The 21,145-nt window shown below is 42.2% G+C and overlaps 1 protein-coding gene across 8 annotated transcripts in view; it reads left to right on the top strand.

Moving 5' to 3' along the window:
* TRAPPC8 (trafficking protein particle complex subunit 8) overlaps positions 1–21,145 on the top strand; it is a 110,618-nt gene that overhangs the window by 5,238 nt on the left and 84,235 nt on the right. For 5 of the 8 annotated variants that reach the window (XM_089517230.1, XM_089517229.1, XM_089517232.1 and 2 more), the window contains exons 2-3: positions 3,751–3,945; positions 13,148–13,231. In XM_089517230.1, coding sequence (XP_089373356.1) covers positions 3,751–3,945; positions 13,148–13,231 — 279 coding nt within the window. The remainder of the gene's footprint in view (positions 1–3,750; positions 3,946–13,147; positions 13,232–21,145) is intronic. The other 3 variants (XM_089517233.1, XM_089517235.1, XM_089517234.1) reach the window with 1 other exon arrangement.

Here is a 21,145-nt window from a genome sequence, read left to right as displayed (position 1 = left end):
CATTTTTGCATGGGGGGGTCTGGAACAGATCCCCCGTGAAAATGAATGGCCGACTATAAGTGTGTAATTAGATACAAAACAGCTGTTCTAAAGGGATCAAGAAACTTTTAGGATGTGACATTTAGGTGGTGTTTTTGAGTATTGCACTTCATACTGGCATTTGATAAGTGAGATCATCAGTGGAGATTGCTCAGTGTTCAGGTAACTTAGTATTAGAAAGTTAATTGTCAAAGCTTTATAGTACTTTCTGCAGGTTGAATCTCACTTGTCCAGAATTCTGAAATCCCAAAATCTGTACTCCAGAATCCAAAATTGTCTACATAGGTGGCTGAGATAATGACACAATTGTTTTCTGATGGTTCAGTATACACAAACTTCATTTTTTAAAATATGTAGACTATTACCTTCAGACTATGTGTATGAGGTGTATACAAAACAAATTATTTTTATGTTTAGACTTGCGTCCCATCTGCAAGAGATGAGACATCTCATTATGTGTGTGCAAATAGTCCAAAATCAGAAAAAAAACCCACCTGAAATCCAAAACACTTGTGGTCCCCAAGTATTTCAGATAAGGGAAGCTCAACCTGTAGTTGTTAGGGTTTTGGCAGGTGGGAATCCAATCTGACTTACACCTAAGAAAAATGTAAAGCATTCATTAAATAGAGCAGAGGAAAGAGACCCCCAATCTGTGCACCTAATCTCTGTCCTAGTTTAGTCTTTGAAATAATAGACTGTGAGGAAATTTTGTAATTTGTATATTTCTAATTGAGTCTATTGTTGAGCGTTCAGAGAAGATAAAAAACAAACAGATTTCAAATGTAAATGTAAAATTGATTATTAAATAACTGACAGATGTAAAAGATAATGGCTGGCACCCTGTTCAATATTTATGATCTCTAAATTTATGACATTTTAAATATTGTAATTCACATTTATGGTTGTGTCACCATTGTAGCCATCGCAAAGCCCTCCTCCCCAACCCACCTTACAAGCCAGGTTGCTGCACCGATCAAAGGATTTCTAAAGCAATGCAGAGCAACATGCAGAATGATGATACATCCAGGTGCCCCCTGTCAGTGGAGCATGTTGCGAAAAGCAGTAGCAAGGAGCCATTTGGAGTCCTGTCACAACTGGTTTTTGCATTGCATCTCACAGGCAGGAGGCTGTTGGATGTGTCATCCAGTGCCCCATTATTCAGCTTCCTGGAAGTCCATTGGTTGATGTCATTGCTTGGCTTCTAAAATTGATTTTGGGTGGTCGACCTGGGAGGCCTAACTGATTTGTCAAGCTTCATCATAGTCGCACATCTGATGATGCAGAATGTTGGCCCACATAATGAAATATTATACTAAAATGTATTAAAATGATTGAAACCACAGGAAGATGTTGTAATTAGAGCAGGAAACAGTGCAGCTTGATTTATCAAGCCTTGCACTTTTGTTCTACATTGTCTTATGACATAGCTATATAGCAGCTTCCATTTCCATTTTTATTGATGTTTGTTCAGGGTATGATATTCTAAACCATTAATAGGGTAACTGATGTCAGTTCCCATCAGCATTAATACTCAGATTGTTGTTGTATGTCTCCAAATCAATTCATATTTTAAGGGCTTTTGTTTACTTCTGAGGCTGAGAGAGTGTAACTTACCCAAGGTCATCCAGTGGGTTTCTTTGACCAAGTGGGGATTTGAACCTGGTTGCTGGAGTCGTAATCCAGTGCTCAGACTACTACACCATGGTGACTCCTTGAGCCTCATAGCCAGTAATAATGGGATATACAATCCAAAAGCATCTAGAAAGTTAGTTGATCTAAACAGTGGCTAATCTTAGGTACACTGCAATAAGTTAAGGTTATTAAACCATGATTAAAAAAAATGAAAACATCTTTTGATCCCTTTGTGACTACAGTGGAGGGGGGGAAGTGGTTAACAGCAAGGGGAATGTTTGAGACTGAGGCTTCATATATGGCTTGTTCCAATTCTGATTAAAGCTTGGTTTGTTGTAGCATTCACAATAAAACAAATTGTTCTGTATATTTGGTCCTCTGTTTTTGCGGGGGATCCGTTCTGGACCCCACTGCGAAAATGGAGGCTCACACATATTCAAGCCCCATAGGCTTGAATGGGCTGCGAGTGCGCACCCCATTGGAAACAGTGGAGGTCATCCCTCCGTGAATATTCAAGACCGCGGATTCGAGATCCATGCATAGGAGGGACGACTGTATTTATAAAGGTATTTAATGATTTGGAAACACAGGATTTTTCAGAATGAGAGACCATAGTGATAATATCTATAAAGTGGAGAAAGATGTAGGACAGGATGAATATTTAAAAATCACATAGAATTTTAGCGCTGGAAGGGACTCCCAGGGCTATCCAATCCAACTCTCTGCCATTGTGGGAATTCACTGCTAAAGCAGCCCCGAGTAGTGGCCATCTAGCCTTTGTTTAATAACCTCCAGGTCATACAATCATAATCTTATGTCGGGGGATGGTCATAACATTTGGGAAAGAAGTACACTTGCCCCCCTTTTTATGCAGTCTTGGAATTTGTGTCCTCGCTTATGTGCGAGTATCAAATGGAGGGGGAACAAATAGGATGCAAAGACAGTTCACCTGAAGTGGAATCTCCCCTATTACCTTACCTATAAGCTACAAACAGTTTATTTTTTCTCAAGACTTGTTGTGTGGCTCTTCTTTTCAGCTGGGTAATCTCTACAGTTTGCATACCTGGGAAGAATGGACTGCAGAATTAGATACAAAAATATCCTTGGTTGACTTGTGCATTGGATGCATTTGGCACAGCAGCAAGTTGTAAGACAAGATTTGAATGTTAGCCATTTGCCAGTCTCTGCATCCATTGTTATGTCTTATGCTTCCAAAGTAGATATGGGGAGGTGTTTTGCCTAAGAGCTCAGAAAATTCCAGTGACAGTCCTGATTCTTTCAGGGAGATTTGCTTATTGGCCCAGTTTTCTTGTATGCTGCAACTTGTCTGGTGCTAAAATGCTGTGACCTAGATAAGAAGAAAGAATTAAGCTACATGGCTGCTTAACTTTTGTGACAAAAATATTGGAACATTGTGCACAGCAAATGCTTTGCATGACTTCTATGCTGCATCAGTTTTTACTCCAGAAAACATAAGTTACTGTTTGGTTTTAAAAGTTTCTTGACTCTTTAAAACACCAAATGAAGTAGTGGCTTAGTGAGCTTATTTTTTCTGTCTTTGTTTCCAACTTCTTTCACACAGTGTTTTGCATTTTAACAAGCAGTAAGTTTTTCTGAGTTCATTGTGTGTGCATGTACCTTTAAGTTGCTTATAGACTTACAGAGATCCCATGAATTTCATAGGATTTTCTTTGGATAGAAATACTCAGAGGTGGTTTTTGCCAATTTCCTCCTTTGAAATACAGCATACAACATCTGGTATTCATTGAGAGGGGTGTCTCCCATCCAGCAACTACCAGGGCTGACCCCACTTAGCTTCTAAAATCAGACAGGATCTATTGCCTTTAGGATATTTAGGCATTCTACTCTGAGTCCATTGGGAGCCCTTTGTTAGTGAATTTTGATTTAGAGTCTAAGACATTATCATTTGATCATTTAGTAAGGGGGAGAATTGGTTATCTTATCTTGTCAATATATTTGTGGGTAGTCAACAAATATATTTTGTAGAAATGTTACAAATGGAGCAGTGAATGTTATTTCAAAGTATACTAGTTTAACACAGCTGTTTTCTCATTTTAGTGCACATGAGAGATCCCAACAACCAGCTTCATATAATCAAAAACTTGAAAATTGCAGTCAACAATATTATAACTCAGCCACCTCAACCAGGAGCCATTCGGAAGCTTCTCAGTGATGTTGTGACGGTTAGCCAGCCTGCTGAAGGATTAGTAACTAATGTGATTACTGCAGGAGATTATGATCTCAACATTAGTGGTAGGTAAAAAGACATTGAAACGTGCTAAAAATGTTCTACTTAATTTAAAAAGTGTTCAACATATGGTTAAATTTGCTAATGAGGTTTTAACCTTTCTGCTTCCAGTTTTGAAAGTTTGTGTAGTATATATGTAGATAGATATAGAATGCTGTTTTCATTGCTTACCACACTTTGAGTATACATATATACTCAGAGTATACATATATACTCTGCAGAAAAGTTTTTGTTTTTCTGTTGATAAGAAGATAGACAGTCAGCCCTCCATATCCATGGACTCTGCATCCATGGATTCAACCATCCACAGCTTAAATGTAAAAAAATCTTTAAAAAAACCCTTGATTTTGCTGTTTTATATAAAGGGCACCATTTTATTATAGCATTGTACATGATGGGACTTGAACATCCTTGGATTTTGGTATCCACAATGAATCCTGGAACCAAGCCTTGGCAGAAACCAAGGACCCACTGTATTCACTTAGGTTTGTTTGGAGTTTTCTTTTTCTGAGGGCAAAGCTATATGTTACATCAGACACCGATACTGTTGCCAAAAATGGCAGTCACTGTTCATTTCTAACTTACCTACTCCATAACATGTAATAAAAAGGTACCCATATCTTCAGGACACCCTTCTGCTACTCCTCCTCCCCATTGCTGCCCTCTTGTCTGTCTCCCTGTGGCTCAGTGAGGAGCAATGGGGCCCAGTTGTCATTACTGCATGAAGGTGGTGGCAGTTACTGATGAGGATGACCAACCTCTTTGCTCTGAGATTGGGTACTATGGGAGATTGTCATATCTCAAATTCCTCTCTCCAAAACTACCCCCTCTCCAGAACTCAGGATCAGCACTGTGCATCATGATGATATTGTTTAATGCAATTCCTAATTTTATTATCCACTGTGAAAGACAATTAAAAATGCATTGATGGTAGGGCACACATTTTACTAGGTGTTAACTGAGGTGAGGGTATTGTGGGGAGGATAACAGGAGAAGATACTTTCTTCCCTAGGATGTAATTATTATATAAAAGACATCAAAATCTAAACTAGTTCATGGGAATAGTAAACAATTGTGTTTTATTCTAGTGGGAGGAATTTTTAAAATAAAACATCCAGTGTTGCTCAGGATTAAATGGAAGAATATAAATGAAGTTCTAAATACCGTCCACCTGTGCAGGGAATCCATTTCGGATCTCCCCCCCCCCCCCCCCAAAATATAAAGCAAATTCAGCGTATGCTCAAGCCCCATAGAGATTAATGGGGCACGCTCCTGTGTGTGCTGTGCCACAGGAGCACATGCCATTATGTCCTTCTGGGCTTCCTGTCCGTGTGATCTCAAATCTGTGTATGGGAAGCCTGCATATGGCGCAGGCGGACTAAGAATGTAAACATATCTCTAGAGAGAATTCCCTATTTATACTGTTAGCGATATGTAAATGTAAGTAAATTATGGATTAATTTTCTAAACTGTGAAATATATTCAAGTTTAGACTTCCATCTGTATGAAGTCATGTTGAAGATATCACCTGGTTTATTAACATTCTACTTACTTTATTCTATATTTGTTTTATTTTGATGATATCCTATTTATATATGTAAGCAATGTCTATCAGTTGATCGGGGACAATTGTTAGTCGCTTGGAAGTGCTCAGTAATTAAAAATTGTATTCCAGCAAAAGATGTGCACAGCTAAAATTTTAATCCTAGAAATACAACTAGGAATGAGGTTCCATTGAAATAATCAGTGTACAGACTGAACCTAAACACTTCTGGTTGAACATAATTTCAGTTGATCTCAATAGGCTGTTCAGGCATATGTCGCCGCCCCCTGGGATTAAAATAAATAAATAAAATTTTTATTTATATTTTCCCGCCTCTCCCCACGGATCGAGGCGGGATTACAGTCCGTATCAAAATTCCATAAAACATCACAGTTACAATTATTTAAAATCAACATTCAAGATAAACTTATCTAAAAACATACAATTGACAATCACAATATAACATATAACATCCTGAGGTAGATTTCAATTGAGAGTAATTCCCTTTATATAGGGTCAGGAGGGTATGCTTGTTGGAAGAGATGAGTTTTCAGCGCCTTTTTAAAGGCATCGAGAGTTGGAATGAGTCAAATCTCTTCCGGGAGATTATTCCAATGCAAAGGGGCCATAGCTGTGAACGCTTTTTGGTGAGTAGCTGTAAGTCTCACTTTAGGGTGTTCAAGTAGAAGCTTTCCTGTTGTTCTGAGAGTGCGGGGCAGATTGTGTAGGGAGAGGCGTTCCCTCAAGTAACTCGGGCCCAAGCCATGTAGGGCTTTAAAGGTAATGACCAACACTTTGTACTGTGCCCGGAAGCTAATAGGCAGCCAATGTAAAGATTTTAATACCGGTGTAATATGGTCAGATCTTGATGTTCCCGTGACCAATCTTGCTGCAGCATTTTGAACTAGCTGAAGCTTCCGAACTTGGTACAAAGGTAGCCCCATGTAGAGCGCATTACAGAAATCTAACTGAGAGGTTACCAGTGCGTGTACTTCTGTTTCAAGGTCCTTTCGATCCAGACAGGGTCGCAGTTGACGTATCAGCCGAAGCTGGTACCAAGCACTCCTGGCCATCGCATCCACTTGAGATGACAATTGTAGAGATGAGTCCAGGAGAATTCCCAAGCTGCGAACTTTGTCCTTTAGGGGAAGTGTGACCCCGTCCAGGACTGGATGGCAAATCTCCCTGTCTGGACTTGGGGTACCTATCATGAGTACCTCTGTTTTCTCTGGATTCAGCTTGAGTTTGTTTTCCCTCATCCAGCTCATTACTGACCCCAGGCAGGCATCCAGAGCAGAAATGCCTTCCTTAGTCACTGTGTCAGTCAGAGATATGGAGAGATAGAGCTGGGTGTCATCAGCGTACTGATAACACCGTGCTCCATGTTTCCGGATGATCTCTCCCAGCGGCTTCATGTAAATGTTAAACAGCATGGGGGGACAGGGTGGTGCCCTGAGGGACACTAGATGTCAGCTCTCTTTTCTGAGAGCAACAGTCCCCCAGCCTCACCATCTGGAACCTTCCTGTGGCCTGGATCTGGGGGACACATGACAGAGAAGAATCAAAAATGAAGCCAAGACTGCGGGCTTCCTGGACTAGTCGAATAGAGATGTCGTCAACAGAAAATAGGCTAAACTTGTTTGGGCCACATATAGTTTTTAGCTGCTCACTTTCCAAGTACAAATATAATTAATGATTAAACTATTTTAATCATTAGTCATTAATTAATAATGCACACTTTAATTCCATCTTCCTCCTCATCTCAGGAGAAACCTGGTGACAGAGTAGCCTTGAGGGCTGTACATTCATCCTTCCTCCTCCTCCTCTCCCTGGCCTTCTCTTTGACAGAAAACCCAGTGACATAGGAACCTTGAGAGGTGAATATTCACCACTGCCACATGGATGTATCCTCAGGAGAAAGGCAGGCTGCGAAGGAACCTTGACATTATTGCACATCCTTATGGGCTGCCTCAAATCCTTTGGTGGCCAGCAAGTGGCCCCCAGGCCATATGTTTTGAGGGCCTGCTCTATGGATTAAAGTACCCTGGAAAGTGGGTGGAGAGCCACTGAGGGGATGCAATGGCAAGCTCGCAAATAAACCTGTGGAAAGTGAAGATTGAATATATATGGGAAATGGTTTCATTTACAGTGCACCTTACCAACTTCACAAACACATTAGAATACACTACTGTGCCTATAAAAATGTTGCTTGCATTTGGTCGACAGGACCTGGTTCCCTAACTGGTCCAATCCTTCTTTGCTCTTAAATATTAAGTAAATATTTTTTACTGCAGAAGTGCAATGTGTATAGTTTAATATTTATTAATTTTCATCTGCAATGTTCATGAATGTTTTACATGATCTACATCAGCAAGGAGGGAATGAATTAAGATTTTGCACAACATTTTTTGAAACTGTTAGAAAGGTAAAAAAAATATATGTATCATCAGAAACAGTTGTATTAAAGTAACTCTACTTGTTGATTGTATTAAGGAGCCTTATGCTAAACTGCATGCATTATATTAGGCTTTCTCGTTCTTTCTTGTGATAAAAGCCCTATACTAGTCACTCAGTAAGCTGCCTGTCAAAGAAGTGGCTTTGGAAACATCAAACTCAAAATGAAGCATTTAAAAATTTGACTGATTTCATTGGGAGAAATTTAAACATATTCTTACTTCCTCTGTGGAAAATAATAGCAAAGCTTAAACTTTGGGCAGATTATTTTTATTTTCTAACATGGTGTAAGGGGGGATAGGATCTGAGGCATACAATTGGAAAGGCATATTTGGCTATTTGAGGCCAAATGACCTATAGATCCAGAAAGATACTTAACTTAGATCCTACTTGTATGAGCTCAAGTGTGAACCAGAAGTTCTAGGTCTTGCCCTAGCTCACCCTACTGATTTCATAGGATACTGAAGATTTGACTCATGATCAAAATTCAAGTTACTGCTGTATTATGAAAGTTTATAATCAACTTGGAAGACGTGGTATTAATTGTAGTTAATTATTGGCATACTTCAGTTAATGAAGTAGATGTGTCCTGGAAATTACCATTTAAACTGAATTTGAAAACAAAGGTAGAAATAACAGGTAAAGAATATGGACAGATTCTGCACCAGAAAAAAGAAGAGCCGCTCAACATGTTTCAGCAAATGCAAAACTACAAATATACACATGTGAAATGAAACAATGAGATCAGATAAGCTTTGCATAAGTTAAGAAAAGCATCTCAAACCTTCTGGAGATCATTTGAAAGCCAGTTTCAGAGAGGACGGGATGAGAATTAAAAATGACCTTAATACAATGGAGAGCTGGGCCATAGCTAACAAAATAAATTTCAATAAGGAGAAATGTAAGGTACTATTACACTTAGGCAGATTTTTTTTTTCAAAGGCTCAAATATAGGATAGGTGATAATTGACAACAGCACATGTGAAATGGGTCTTGGGGTCTTAGTATAGAATCAACACAGTATTTCAGGTAAGGCCTGACCAGAGCAGAATAGAGTTCCACTATTATTTCCATCATTCTAGACACTATGCTGCTATTTATGCAGCCTAGAATTGCATTGGCTGCCGTTAAGCCAGGAGCCACCTACCCTATATTTGTGTTTTTCATTTTTATTGCCTGAAGTGTAGTATCCTATGTTTCTGCTGAAATTCATTTTGTTAGTTTTGGCCCAGCTTTCTAATCTGTTAAGGCAGGGGTCGGCAAACCCCGGCCCGTGGGCCGAATGCGGCCCGCGGAGGCGGCAGGAACGGCCAAAGCCCGGTCCTGCCGCCGCTGCCGCGGCCTCCTCCTCCTCTCAGCCTCCAAGCTGCCCTTGGCCCTTTAAGGGCAGCGGTGAGGAGGAGGATGAGACCTGGCTTCATCCTCCTCCTCGCCACCCGCCCTTAAAGGGCCAAGGGCAGCTTGGAGGCCCAGAGGCCTCCAGGCTGCCCGCAGCCCTTCTTTCGTGGCAGTGGTGGCGGCGAAGAGGAGGACGAGGCCTGGCTTCATCCTCCTCCTTGCCGCCGCCCTTAAAGGGCCAAGGGCAGCTTGGAGGCCCATAGGCCTCCAGGCTGCCCGCGGCCCTTCTACCGCAGCGGCGAGGGCGGGCAGGACGAGGGCAAGCCTTGTCCTCCTTGCCCCTGCTGCTCTTAAAGGGCCGGGGGCAGCCTGGAGGCCTCTTGGCTTCCAAGCTGCCCCTGGCCCTTTAAGAGCAGGGGGGAAGAGGAGGACCAGCCCGGTCCTGCCACCACCGCCGTCGCCGCCAAGGCCTCCTCCTCCTCCTCCTCATGGGCAGCGCGTGGGGCTAGGACGGAGGAGCTCGTCCCCTTTGGCCAGCTGGCCAAAGGGGATGGGCTCTTATTGAGCGTGTCGCCTGGGGGAGGAGGAGGAGGACTTCCACGGGCTCCTTCTCGGACAAAGCAGCCCCAGGCCTCTCCCTCCGGAGGGAGGCCTGGGGCCGCACGGGCCGAAATGGAGCCCGCCGAAGCGGCCTGCCGCCTCCTTGGGCTCCCCCCAGGGCCCTTGCGGCCCCAGGCCTCTCCCTCTGGAGGGAGGCCTGGGGCTGAAAAAGAGCCCATGGAAGCAGCCTGTCGCCTCAATAGGCTCCCCCCAGGGCCCTTGTGGCCCCAGGCCTCTCCCTCCGGAGGGAGGCCTGGGGCCAAAATGGAGCCCGCGGAAGCGGCATGCCGCCTCCCTGGGCTCCCCTTAGGGCCCTTGTGGCCCCAGGCCTCTCCTTCCGGAGGGAGGCCTGAGGACGCACAGGCTGAAATGGAGCCCACGGAAGTGGCATGCCGCCTCCCTCGGCTCCCCCCAGGGCCCTTGCGGCCTCGGGCCTCTCCCTCCGGAGGGAGGCCCAGGGCTGCAAAGGCCGAAATGGAGCCCGCGGAAGCGGCATGCCGCCTCCCTGGGCTCCCCCAGGGCCCTTGTGGCCCCAGGCCTCTCCCTCCAGAGGGAGGCCTAGGGCCAAAATGGAGCCCACGGAAGCGGCATGCCGCCTCCCTGGGCTCCCTCTAGGGCCCTTGTGGCCCCAGGCCTCTCCCTCCGGAGGGAGGCCTGGGGACACACAGGCTGAAATGGAGCCCGCGGAAGCGGCATGCCGCCTCCGTGGGCTCCCCCCAGGGCCCTTGCGGCCCCAGGCCTCTCCCTCCGGAGGGAGGCCCGGGGCTGCAAAGGCTGAAATGGAGCCCGCGGAAGCGGCATGCCGCCTCCCTGGGTGCCCCCAGGGCCCTTGTGGCCCCAGGCCTCTCCCTCCGGAGGGAGGCCTGGGGCCGCACAGGCCAAGAAGGGGCCCACGGAAGTGGCCTGCCGCCTCCTGGGCTCCTCCACGGCCCTTGGAGCCCTTTCGGCCGAAGGGAAGAGCTGAAGGGAAGGGCCTGGGATGGGTGCCCAAGCCCTTCCCTTCGGCCGAAAGGGCACCTTGGAGCCCGTTCGGCCCAAGGAAGGGACCAAGGAGGAGAGGGCGGGCACACGCCTCCTCCTCACTGTGGGGCTTCGGTGGAAGCTCTGCCCCCGGTGTGCGGCTCCGCCCCCGGAGGGTGGAAGCTCCGCATGCGGCCCTGCCCTCAGAGTTTGGAAGCTCCACCCCCCGGTTTCAGTCCCCCAGTTGTCTGAGGGACAGCAACCCAGCCCCCGGGTCAAAAAGGTTGCCTACCCCTGTGTTAAGGTTTTAAATTTTCATTCTGTCCTCTGGGGTATTAGCTACCCCATCTAATTTAGTGTCATCTGCAGATTTGATGATCATGCCCTCTATTCCATCTAGATCACATGCTGAACATGAATCAACATTGTGATGCAGCAGCTAAAAAAAACAATGTGATTTTAGCCTGTATCAAAGGGGTATAGTATCTAGATCGTGGGAAGTAATATTAGCACTATTCTGCTTTAGTCATATGCTACCTGGAATACTGTGTCCGGTTGTGGATACCTCAAGAAGGCTATTGACAAGCTGAACTGTGTCAAGAGGAGAGTGATCAAAATGGGAAATCAGGAAGCCATGCCCTAGGAGAGAGACTTAGGGAGCTGCATATGTTTAATCTAGAGAAGAGGAGGTTAAGAGGTGATGTAATAGTCATGTTTAAATATTTGAAGGGATGTCATATTGAAGGAGCAAGCTTGTTTTGTGTTGCTCCAAAGACTAGGACACAGAGCAAGGGATTCAAACTACAAGAAAGGGATTCCATCTAAACATTAGGAAGAACTTTCTGACCTTTGACAATAGAATATGCTTCCTCAGAGTGTGGTGCCATCTCCTCCTTTGGAGGTTTTAAATAGAGACTGGATGGTCATCTGTTGGGAGTGCTATGACTGCATCTTCCTGTATGGCAGAGGGTTGGACTGGATGGCCCTTGTGGTCTCTTCCAACTCTGTTTCTATGATTCTTCAAAAATGCTTCAAAGGATGGTTTTTTCTTTTTTTCACCAGACTACACTTTTCTTATGATTTCCATTTTGGACACCAGACTTAAACAGCTTGCTTGTTTTTAAATAGGCTGGCGATAACTGGCAAAGCAGGCTTATGTGGTTTCCCATTTTTAGCAGTTTTGCTGTTTGTACATGCTAAGAAAGGAATTCCAGAGACAGTTGCTGTTTTTCTTGTCTTGTTGCAACTTTTATTTTCTTGTCACAACTACAGAGAGTAGACTCTTGTTTTTTCCTGCATCAAGCTTTATTGCATTGTTTACTGCAGACATGTTGCTACAATCCAGCACCAAAAGTCTGTGTTTCTCCAGCCCTCCTTCACCCTCCTCTCAATGTGGACACAGCTTTTTAAAAAAATTCCTAGTAGACAAAGGATAAGAAGGAGGGTGGGGGCATAAAAGACTTTGGGAAAAGAAGTTTCTTTGTCGGGGCTTTGTTAACTGAGATATGCCTTTATGCAACTTGAAGTGGAAAATATGCAATAGTATGGAAAACATTTCCTTTTTTTCTGGTATATTCAGTAATTTATTGTCTGTCTTAGAGTATTGTAATTATGCAATTCCATTTTTATTTTTCTCTGTATTTCAGGTAGGGATGATAACAGACAGCATCTGGTTGGGGCAGACTTTTGTTTTGTTTGTTACAGTATAAATGATTTGAGTGTACTGAAATCTCTGGATACTTTTTGGAAAGAGTACTTCCAAGTGGTGATGTTCTGTTTCCATCTTGGTAATTTCTCCCTTTCCCCTTTAGAACAGTGAAAGAGGATAGGGATGGCTCCTTTTATATATAGATAAGAGTTAAAGTACAGTACTTCCATTGACCCGTGGATAAGTCGACCGAGGTTTTTTGGGTCAGTTTTTTGACTAAAATTTCTAGACTTATACATGAGCATATACAGTATGTGCATTTTTCTGTGGACTTTTAAAATATTGAAATAGCTATTCTGAAAAGTTGAAGCAAAAGTGTGCTCATCTGACATTGTGACAGATAGACATGCCATAGATTTTGTCATGTTCAGTTTTGAAATTGTCAACTATATTTATTTTATTTATTTCAAAGAATTATATCTCACCTTTCTCCCACAATGAGATTCAACTGTCCATGGAAATCACTGAGAACTTCAATTGTGGGCATACTGGACTATGTGTATTAAGATACCACAACTATAAATGAGGCTACCTAAACATGAGGGAAGATAAAATGTATGCAGGTTATGTATTTAGTTTAATAATTCACTGTTTTCTCTGTCAGATCGCTCAGTTAAAGCTAGTGTTCCTTGGTACAGTAGTTGGAAAGATACACTGATGGGACTGAACACATCCACATGTTACTCAGGTATTTTGTGTGGCTAGTGTGGGTTATCTAAATCACCCTGTTTCTGTTCCTTTGTTATGTAAGCTGTCCATCTTTCCTTACAACTCTTGTTACAATGCAGCAATCTGTTTCAGTTAGATTTTATTCCCAGAAATATTGGTGATGGTTTTATGATTCTTAGTTTTTCTTGTTGCTTATTTAAAATCAATTGTGATCGTTCTATGGATCAGAGTGCAAGAAAAAAAAATTACTTTCTGATTGCTTCATGTGGTGTATTTGATTGAGCATGCTGTCATTTATATTGTCAAATTTTCTAGAAACACTTTCCTTATTCCCCTTGTCTTAAGTAACTTCTGTGTGATAGTGTTAGAAATATTGTGGAATTCTTGTGTGTAAACTCTTTCCCTTTTGTTTTTCTTTGTTGGTTGTTAAAGTTATTAAGTATTACAGTTTATAACAGTGGTTCCCAACCTTCCTAATGCCGTGACCCTTTAATACAGTTTCTCATGTTGTGGTGACCCCCAACCATAACATTATTTTCGTTGCTACATGCAAATATGTGTTTTCCAATGGTCTTAAGTGACCCCTGTGAAAGGTTCATTCGACCCCCAAAGGGGTCCCGACCCACAGGTTGGGAACCACTGGTTTATAACATAACAAATGTATATTTGTTCCCTTGTTGCATGAAATCCAGCTCTCTTTTATCCCAAGAACATCAGATTTCAATTTTTCAGTCTTTATTTTCACTTTGAAAAGGTGGCACTTTCCATTCCTAAGAGGATCATTATGATTGATTTTCAATGTGATTGTATGGCTAGAATAGTAACTTAATGGATAGTGCTTGAGAAATAACTGATGACTTTCCCCGGATGTGCCACTTAGTCTGCACTAAGATATTGGAATTGGGGAAATGTGGACACTGCAGGAAGAGTAGGTCCCATCTGCAGAAGACCCCTTTCTTCCAAACAGCTATTAAGAATCTAACACTTTGCTTGATTCTTGTTTTTCTCTTGCTTAGCCACCACACTCCTGCAGCAAAGTTTTTCTAATTCATTATCGAGTGTGAAATGGTTATTTTGGTATTTCATTTGAGCTATGGATTTAACAACTGTCCTGTAAAGCTTTGCTTTTACACAGCATAATTCTACACAGGTTGTGACTGATAATTTTTATAGACAGATAGGCTTGTGTGACTTTTGCCCAAAGGGTATAATCAGAGCAAGTAATTTTAGTTTAGGACAGAGTATTCAAACACACTCATAGCAGCAGTCACATTTCTTCAGAAGAAGCATTAGAACATGGTCCTTTCTCTCTGCAAATAAGGAGAAATGACCCTACGTGCCCCCTGACAACAGAGCAACAAACTTTCTTTTGTATGAAATCAGTAGCTAAGTTGTCCAGCTCAGAGGCTTGCTTTGTTCTTTCTTACCTCAACCAAGATGTTTAAATTTCCATGACATCTGCAAAAGGAAATTAAGCAACCTGTGCCTATATGCTTATTTTGTTTCTGTTTATATCAGGGATCCTCAAGCATTTCTGTTTTCCTCATTCCATGATTCTACCGAATTCAATGTTGGCAATCCCTATCTTGGTACCTACATAGTACAGTATACGGTTTGTTAAAAACAAAACAAATTTAACCAATATCTCACAGAAAGTTCAAAATAATTGGATTGGCATTAACACATAATGGAGACTGTTTGAGCCTTAATGGTCATAGGCAGAGCATACTAAATAAACATTTCAGCAATAAATCTTGGTAATTTTTAGTCTACTCTTCCAGCTGTGTTTTCATCTATTGATATTCTTGCATCTAGTAGCCAGTTCTCCATTGACACAGTCTTTTCAATTTGTACACATATTCCTAAGTTGTATAATATGTATAGTGTATGCTTAATATTGTTTACTATTGCTACTGCTACATGCCACACACAGGAGAACCACTCTTTCTGTTTTACCTTGTTATAAAAATTAGCGGCTGAGATCCTACCTCTGGGTTCCATAGTGTGAATCTCTGCAGGCAGAGTTACTTATTGATTGTGTTACCCTACTGTTATGTTGAATGATAACATTGCCCAACTAAGTGTACAACCCGGTGCTCATCCACACATGAAATGGCACCAGAAGGATAACTTCACTTCTGCAGCCTGAAACTGGATAAAGACTTTCAACATTAGACAAAAATGTCCAACCATTTCTGTAGGAAACCTGACAAATACCTATGGTATCAGCAGGATTCCAGCCAAGATAATCTTTATTCTGGAAGCATATTTATACTTTTGAGTAATGTAACTATTAAATCCTATTAGTTTGTACTGTTCAGTTTCTGGAAGGCATTCATAGAATCATAGAAGAAGACTTGGAAGATACCTCAAGGGCCATCCAGTCCAACCTCTTGCCATGTAGGAACGCACAAACCACCCCCGACAGATGGCCATCCATCCTCTGTTAAAAACCTCCAAAGAAAGAGACTCCACCACACTCCAATGGAGTGTGTTCTACTTTAGTTTGCACCCATTGTTCTGGGTCGTATTGTCTGGAGCAGCAGAAAACAAGCTTGCTCCATCCTCAATATGACACCCCTTCAGATACTTAAATGGGGTGATCATATCACCGCTTTATCATAGTTCTTTCTTCTCCAGGCTAAAAATACTCAGCTCCCTAGGTCCTGCCTCATAGGGCATGTTTTCCAGACCCTACACCATTTTAGTCACCCTCCTCTGGACACGCTGCAGCTTGTCAGCATCTTTTTTTAATTTTGCTGCCTAGAACTGGATACAGTATTCAAGTGAGGCCTGACCAAAGCAGAATGGATCTAGACACTATATGTTGATGCAGCCTAGAATCATATTGATCTTTTTAGCTGCTGCATCACACTGTTGACTCATGTTCAACTTGTGGTCTACAGTGTGATGCAGCAGCTAAAAAGGCCAAACCCGATTATAGACTGCATCAGTAGAAGTTGTCTCTGGTTGTCTCCTGCACTTGTAACATTTGTGTTAGCATAAAATGTATTTAAGTGAGGATATGGATGACCTTACCTGGAAGTTTGGGATTTAGTCTGGAAAGCCATTTGAAATGCATACATCTTTAGTAAATTTTAAATCCTGAAAGGATAGAGTTGGAATGACTTGTAAGAACCTAAGCAATGTCTGGCAACTTGCAGTGACCTTCTAGCTAGCTAGTCTAGAGTAGGCACTGAAATAGGGGGCAGCTTCTCCAATCTTCTAGCAATAAGAGTGTGCATTAAGGCCTGCCTCCATTTTACTGTTCAGTGTTTATCATACTTTCTAAGCTGTTCTTCTCTCTTACTACACAATTAAGTAACAATAATACTGCAAAATGGGAAACTACAGTACCAGAAGCATTGCATCTCTTGGGTTCCTTGACTCTCAAAGGCCCTGCTGTCACTGCTGTAAGAATTCCGTAGTGTGAGAGTTGCCTACATTTTTGTAGAGGTGTTGTATATTGTTGGAAGTTGTGCCTATATTGACCTTATCTGGAAGTTTATATTGTTTATATATGCCTATATTGTTTATAGAACTGTTGAATGTACTATATTAATATAGACATTTTAGCTTGAATGATGTGCTATTTAATCTTAGAGAAGGCTGCTAAAATACTGGTGACTTACTCTGTGTGTAATACAATATAATACAGTTCAAGAAAACCTTGACAGCAACATAAGGCATTCAGAGGAACACAACAGGATAGAGTTGTCCTTAAATGATCTCCTAGCTGAAATAGCCTGGGTGACAGTTCCCTTGTGTTGAAAATGCTGCTGCTGCTAAATGCCAAGTTGATGAATGGGGAAACAAGAGCTACTCCATTGTTTCACTCTGGATGAACATACAGACCTGTTCTATATTGTGGCGGTTGGGGAGGTATAGTTACAGTTTTCTATTGCAGTTCTATCTCCCTGACCAGTGGCCTAGCCCACAGTCTGCTGGGTTTGAGCGTGCCTTGAAAGGGGGTGGCTGGGGCACAGTAGGGATTCTGTTGATGAGTAGTAGCCCACCCTGCTGCTCAGTAGTGATCCTGAACTAGCTGAGGTGGTCTCAGGGTTGGTGTTGGAATTTACCTGACTTGTAGTAGAGGGGCACTTCAATATTCATACTGAGATCACTCTGTCAGGAGTAGTTCAAGATTTTATAACCTGCATGAAACCATGGGACTGTCCCAAAACGTATCTGGCCCCAGTTATGGTGCTAGTTATACTCTTGACCTTTGTTGTGCTGGATGGGATGATAGTGATACTGCTTTGGAGGAACTTTCTATAGTTCTGTTGTGATGAACACTTCACTATGTAGTCATATGTAGACTCTGAGAATGTGAATCTCTGCAGTGTGTGTGAAGTGGGACTGATTAAGATGGTTCATCCCAGGAGGCTGATGGATCCAGATGGATATCTGTCAGCTCTTGGGGATTTTTAGCATTCTGCAAAGTCTGGTTTACCTCTGGAGTGGAGAAACAGCCAGGGCAGTTGACACAATTGCTCCTAGCATTCCCTTTCACAGAATGGAGCGAGACCAGCCTCCTCCTTTTCCAGAGAGCTGGCAGTGATGAAGTAAGTACGTCAGAGACGTAGGCTGCATCCACACTGCAGAAATAATCCAGTTTGACCCCACTTAAATTGCCATGGCTGAATGCTATAGAACCATGGGAATTGTAGTTTTGTGAGACATTTAGCCTTCTTTGTCAAAGAGGTCCAGTGACAAAACAAACTACAATTCTTAGAATTCCATAACGTTCAGCCATGGTAGTTAAAGTAGTGTCAAACTGGATTATTTCTGCAGTGCTGATGCAGCCCCCAAGTGACATTGACAGATGATGGGGTAAATCTGACTGAACATAGGCTAAAGCCTACTTTGTAGTAACACGTGCAGCCAAAAACAAAACAAATGTTTTTATTCTATTGCACTTACAGGGAGCTGTCTCATAGAACTGTGTTGTATGATCAGAGGTCTGTTATATTTTGGTCTTCAAGAAGAGAGTGAGGACTATTCAACAACATGCTGGAAAGAATTTGCATAGCACTTTTAACATAAAATTGCTCAGACCCATTCTAACTTGTACACTGTAATTGATATAATTCCAGTAGATGTAACTTTGACCCCTGCTTGTTCTTAATAATACAGTCAGCCCTCCACATTTGTGGTTTTGACTTTTACAGATTTGATTATTCACTGATTCCAGCATGATGCTGTTTTCAACTTCTACCAAAGGTTATGCTGGAGGACCCAGCGATTCCCAGAGAAAACACTTTTCTAGGCATTTGTAGGTCATCCAGCAGTTCCATGGTCATTGTTTGTCATGATGTTCTCTCAGATAAAAAAAATTGTGGTTTTTCCACCTTCACGGGGGTCCTGTGCCCCTAGCCCCAGTGAATGTGGAGTGTCCACTGTAGGTTCTTTTCAATGTGTAAAACTTGAGGATGTGGACATGAAGTGAGAGCCACTGCATGTCCACTAGACTCTTGACCTTCTTACCTTATTAAAAAGGCTCCGATTGCCGTCGGAGCCTTTGGCCTATCAGGAGGAGGCGGGCAAGGGGGGACAAGTGGCAGGCAAGGGGGGCAAGCGGCGGGCAAGGGGGGCAATTGTCTATAGAAGCCTCTGAAACATGCATTTATATTAACATTTTTTTAAATCAGCAATTTTTTTGTTTGTCCTTTTTTTTAAAAGTGTCCTCCATTTGAAAATTTTGTCCTACATTGCCCCGGTTTATTTATTTAATTATTATTATTTTTTTTAAAAAAAATTTTAATTATTTATTTTTTGGCTTTGGCCCCCCCCAGGTGGCTGAGGGACAGCAACCCGGCCCCCGGCTCAAAAAGGTTGCCTACCCCTGCTTTGGAGGCTCAACTGATGTTGACATTGCTGCTGTTTATGCACCAAATAAAAACATAGTTGTTCATGAAAGCTTTTGGGGCCTAAAGCAGTAGTTCCCAACCTGTGGGTCGGGACCCCTTCACAGGGGTCGCCTAAGACCATTGAAAAACACATATTTGCATGTATCGATGAAAATAATTGTATGGTTGGGGGGTCACCACAACATGAGGAACTGTATTAAAGGGTTGCGGCATTAGGAAGGTTGAGAACCACTGGCCTAAAGGTAAAAGTAAAGGTTTCCACTTGACATGATTGTCTAGTCGTAACTGTAGGGAGTGGTGCTCATCTCCATTACCAAGCCAAATGAGACAGAATTGTCTGAAGGCTATTCCAGTGGTCATGTGGCTGGCACAGTACACTTATCTTCCCACCAAAGTGGTACTTATTTATCTACTTGCACTTTTATGTGCTTTTAAATTACTAGGTTGGTAGAAGCTGGGACTCACTCAGTCACGTGGTGCTTGAGTCTCGAACTGCCAACCTTCCAACCTTACGATCATCAGAATTGGCGCCTTAACCACTGAGCCACTGCATCCCTTGGGCCTAACTGATTTTTAAAACCCATCCATGCACATGGTTTCAATTCATTTTAAACTATTTTAGTGCTTGTACTCTGCCTTTTACGTTGTTCATGCATTTTTAGCTTTTTGAAATTATTTTAATTATACTTTTTAAATTTTATTAAATTGATTTTATTGAATATCACCCTGAGAGCTTTCGATAAAAGAGTAGAATATAAATATCTTAACAAATAACTAAACAAGACTGGGTTCCAACATGCCTATAAAAGACAATGGTAAGGCCTCTTGTTGAAAAATCCTTTCCTGGATTCCTCTTTAATGGATGGCTATTGACCAGTGTTCAGTCAGGGCCCGACTGCATTTTGTAGAGAGGAGGGATATAAATAAATTTTATTATTATTCCAATTTTTTTGGCAAGGTAATAATTTTAAAAGTGAAATTCAGAGAAAAGAACTGGCAAAACCACCTCTGCATATATCTTGCCTAAAAAAAAACCTGTGAAATTTGTGAGGTTGCGGTAAGTCCAGAGATGACTTGAATTTCTCCACTCTGGTGGTGTTGGTTTTGGTTGTGAGCCAGACACCTTTGGTTACCTTGCTGGATGATTTTTGCCGGGAACTAGGCAGAGGGAACGTGTCCTTGGTAGTGGACCTGGTCAGTTCAAAGGTGGATCAGTGAATAGTGTTTCAGCCTGTGGTGGATGAAATTACAAACTGTCTGAAAACATAGGTTTGCAGTTGAGGTATACTCTGGACACAGGTTTCTGTGATGGCAAGGATTCCATTGAACACTTAAACCTAGTATGCCAACTTGGAGACACATGACATAATTACTTCCTGTTTGGTTTATTGTAATGTACTCTATTTAATTAATTAATATTTAATTAATGTAACCTTCCATTTTGAAGCCAAGCCCTCCCTCCAGTCCATCTGCCTTGGTCCAGGCCTCGGAGGTAGAGAGGAACTGCTGGACCTCTTACCCTTTCCCGCCACCACTCCCTTCTCCTTCTGTTTCATGTCTTTTTAGATTGTAAGTCCGAGGGCAGGGAACCATCTAACTAAAAAGATTGCATGTACAGCGCTGTGTAAATTTACAGCGATTCATAAATAAAGGTTAATAATAATAATAATAATAATAATAATAATAATAATATGCAGGGCAGTCTTTGAAGAGGGTCCAGAAATGTCAATGGTACGAAGAACTGCAGCCAGAGTTTTAATTGTGGCTGGATACAAGAATCCTACAACTCCCTCTCTGAAATATCTCCACTGGCTGCCAGTGCCTGTTTTTCCACACAAATTTCAAAGTGCTGGTTATGATATATAAAGCCTATTAGGCCCTTTCTGTCTGGCAGACCATATCTTTTTGTATGAGCCTGCAATTCTGTACATGCTTACCTAGGAAAAATTTCTACGAAATTTAATGGGACTGACTTCTCAATATATGTGTTTAGGTAATGCTTCTGTTTTCTTAGAAATAGGTGAAAATTTCTCTAATTATAGAATATGCGCAAAGGGTTTGTA

This window comes from Sceloporus occidentalis, unplaced genomic scaffold, assembly GCF_023333645.1.
Source record: "Sceloporus occidentalis isolate IW3139 unplaced genomic scaffold, rSceOcc1.0.p SCAF_3, whole genome shotgun sequence".
NCBI classification, from domain to species: Eukaryota; Metazoa; Chordata; class Lepidosauria; order Squamata; family Phrynosomatidae; genus Sceloporus; species Sceloporus occidentalis.
The sequence above is the reverse complement of the archived record's forward strand: the minus strand, read 5'-3'. Positions and strand labels throughout refer to the sequence as shown.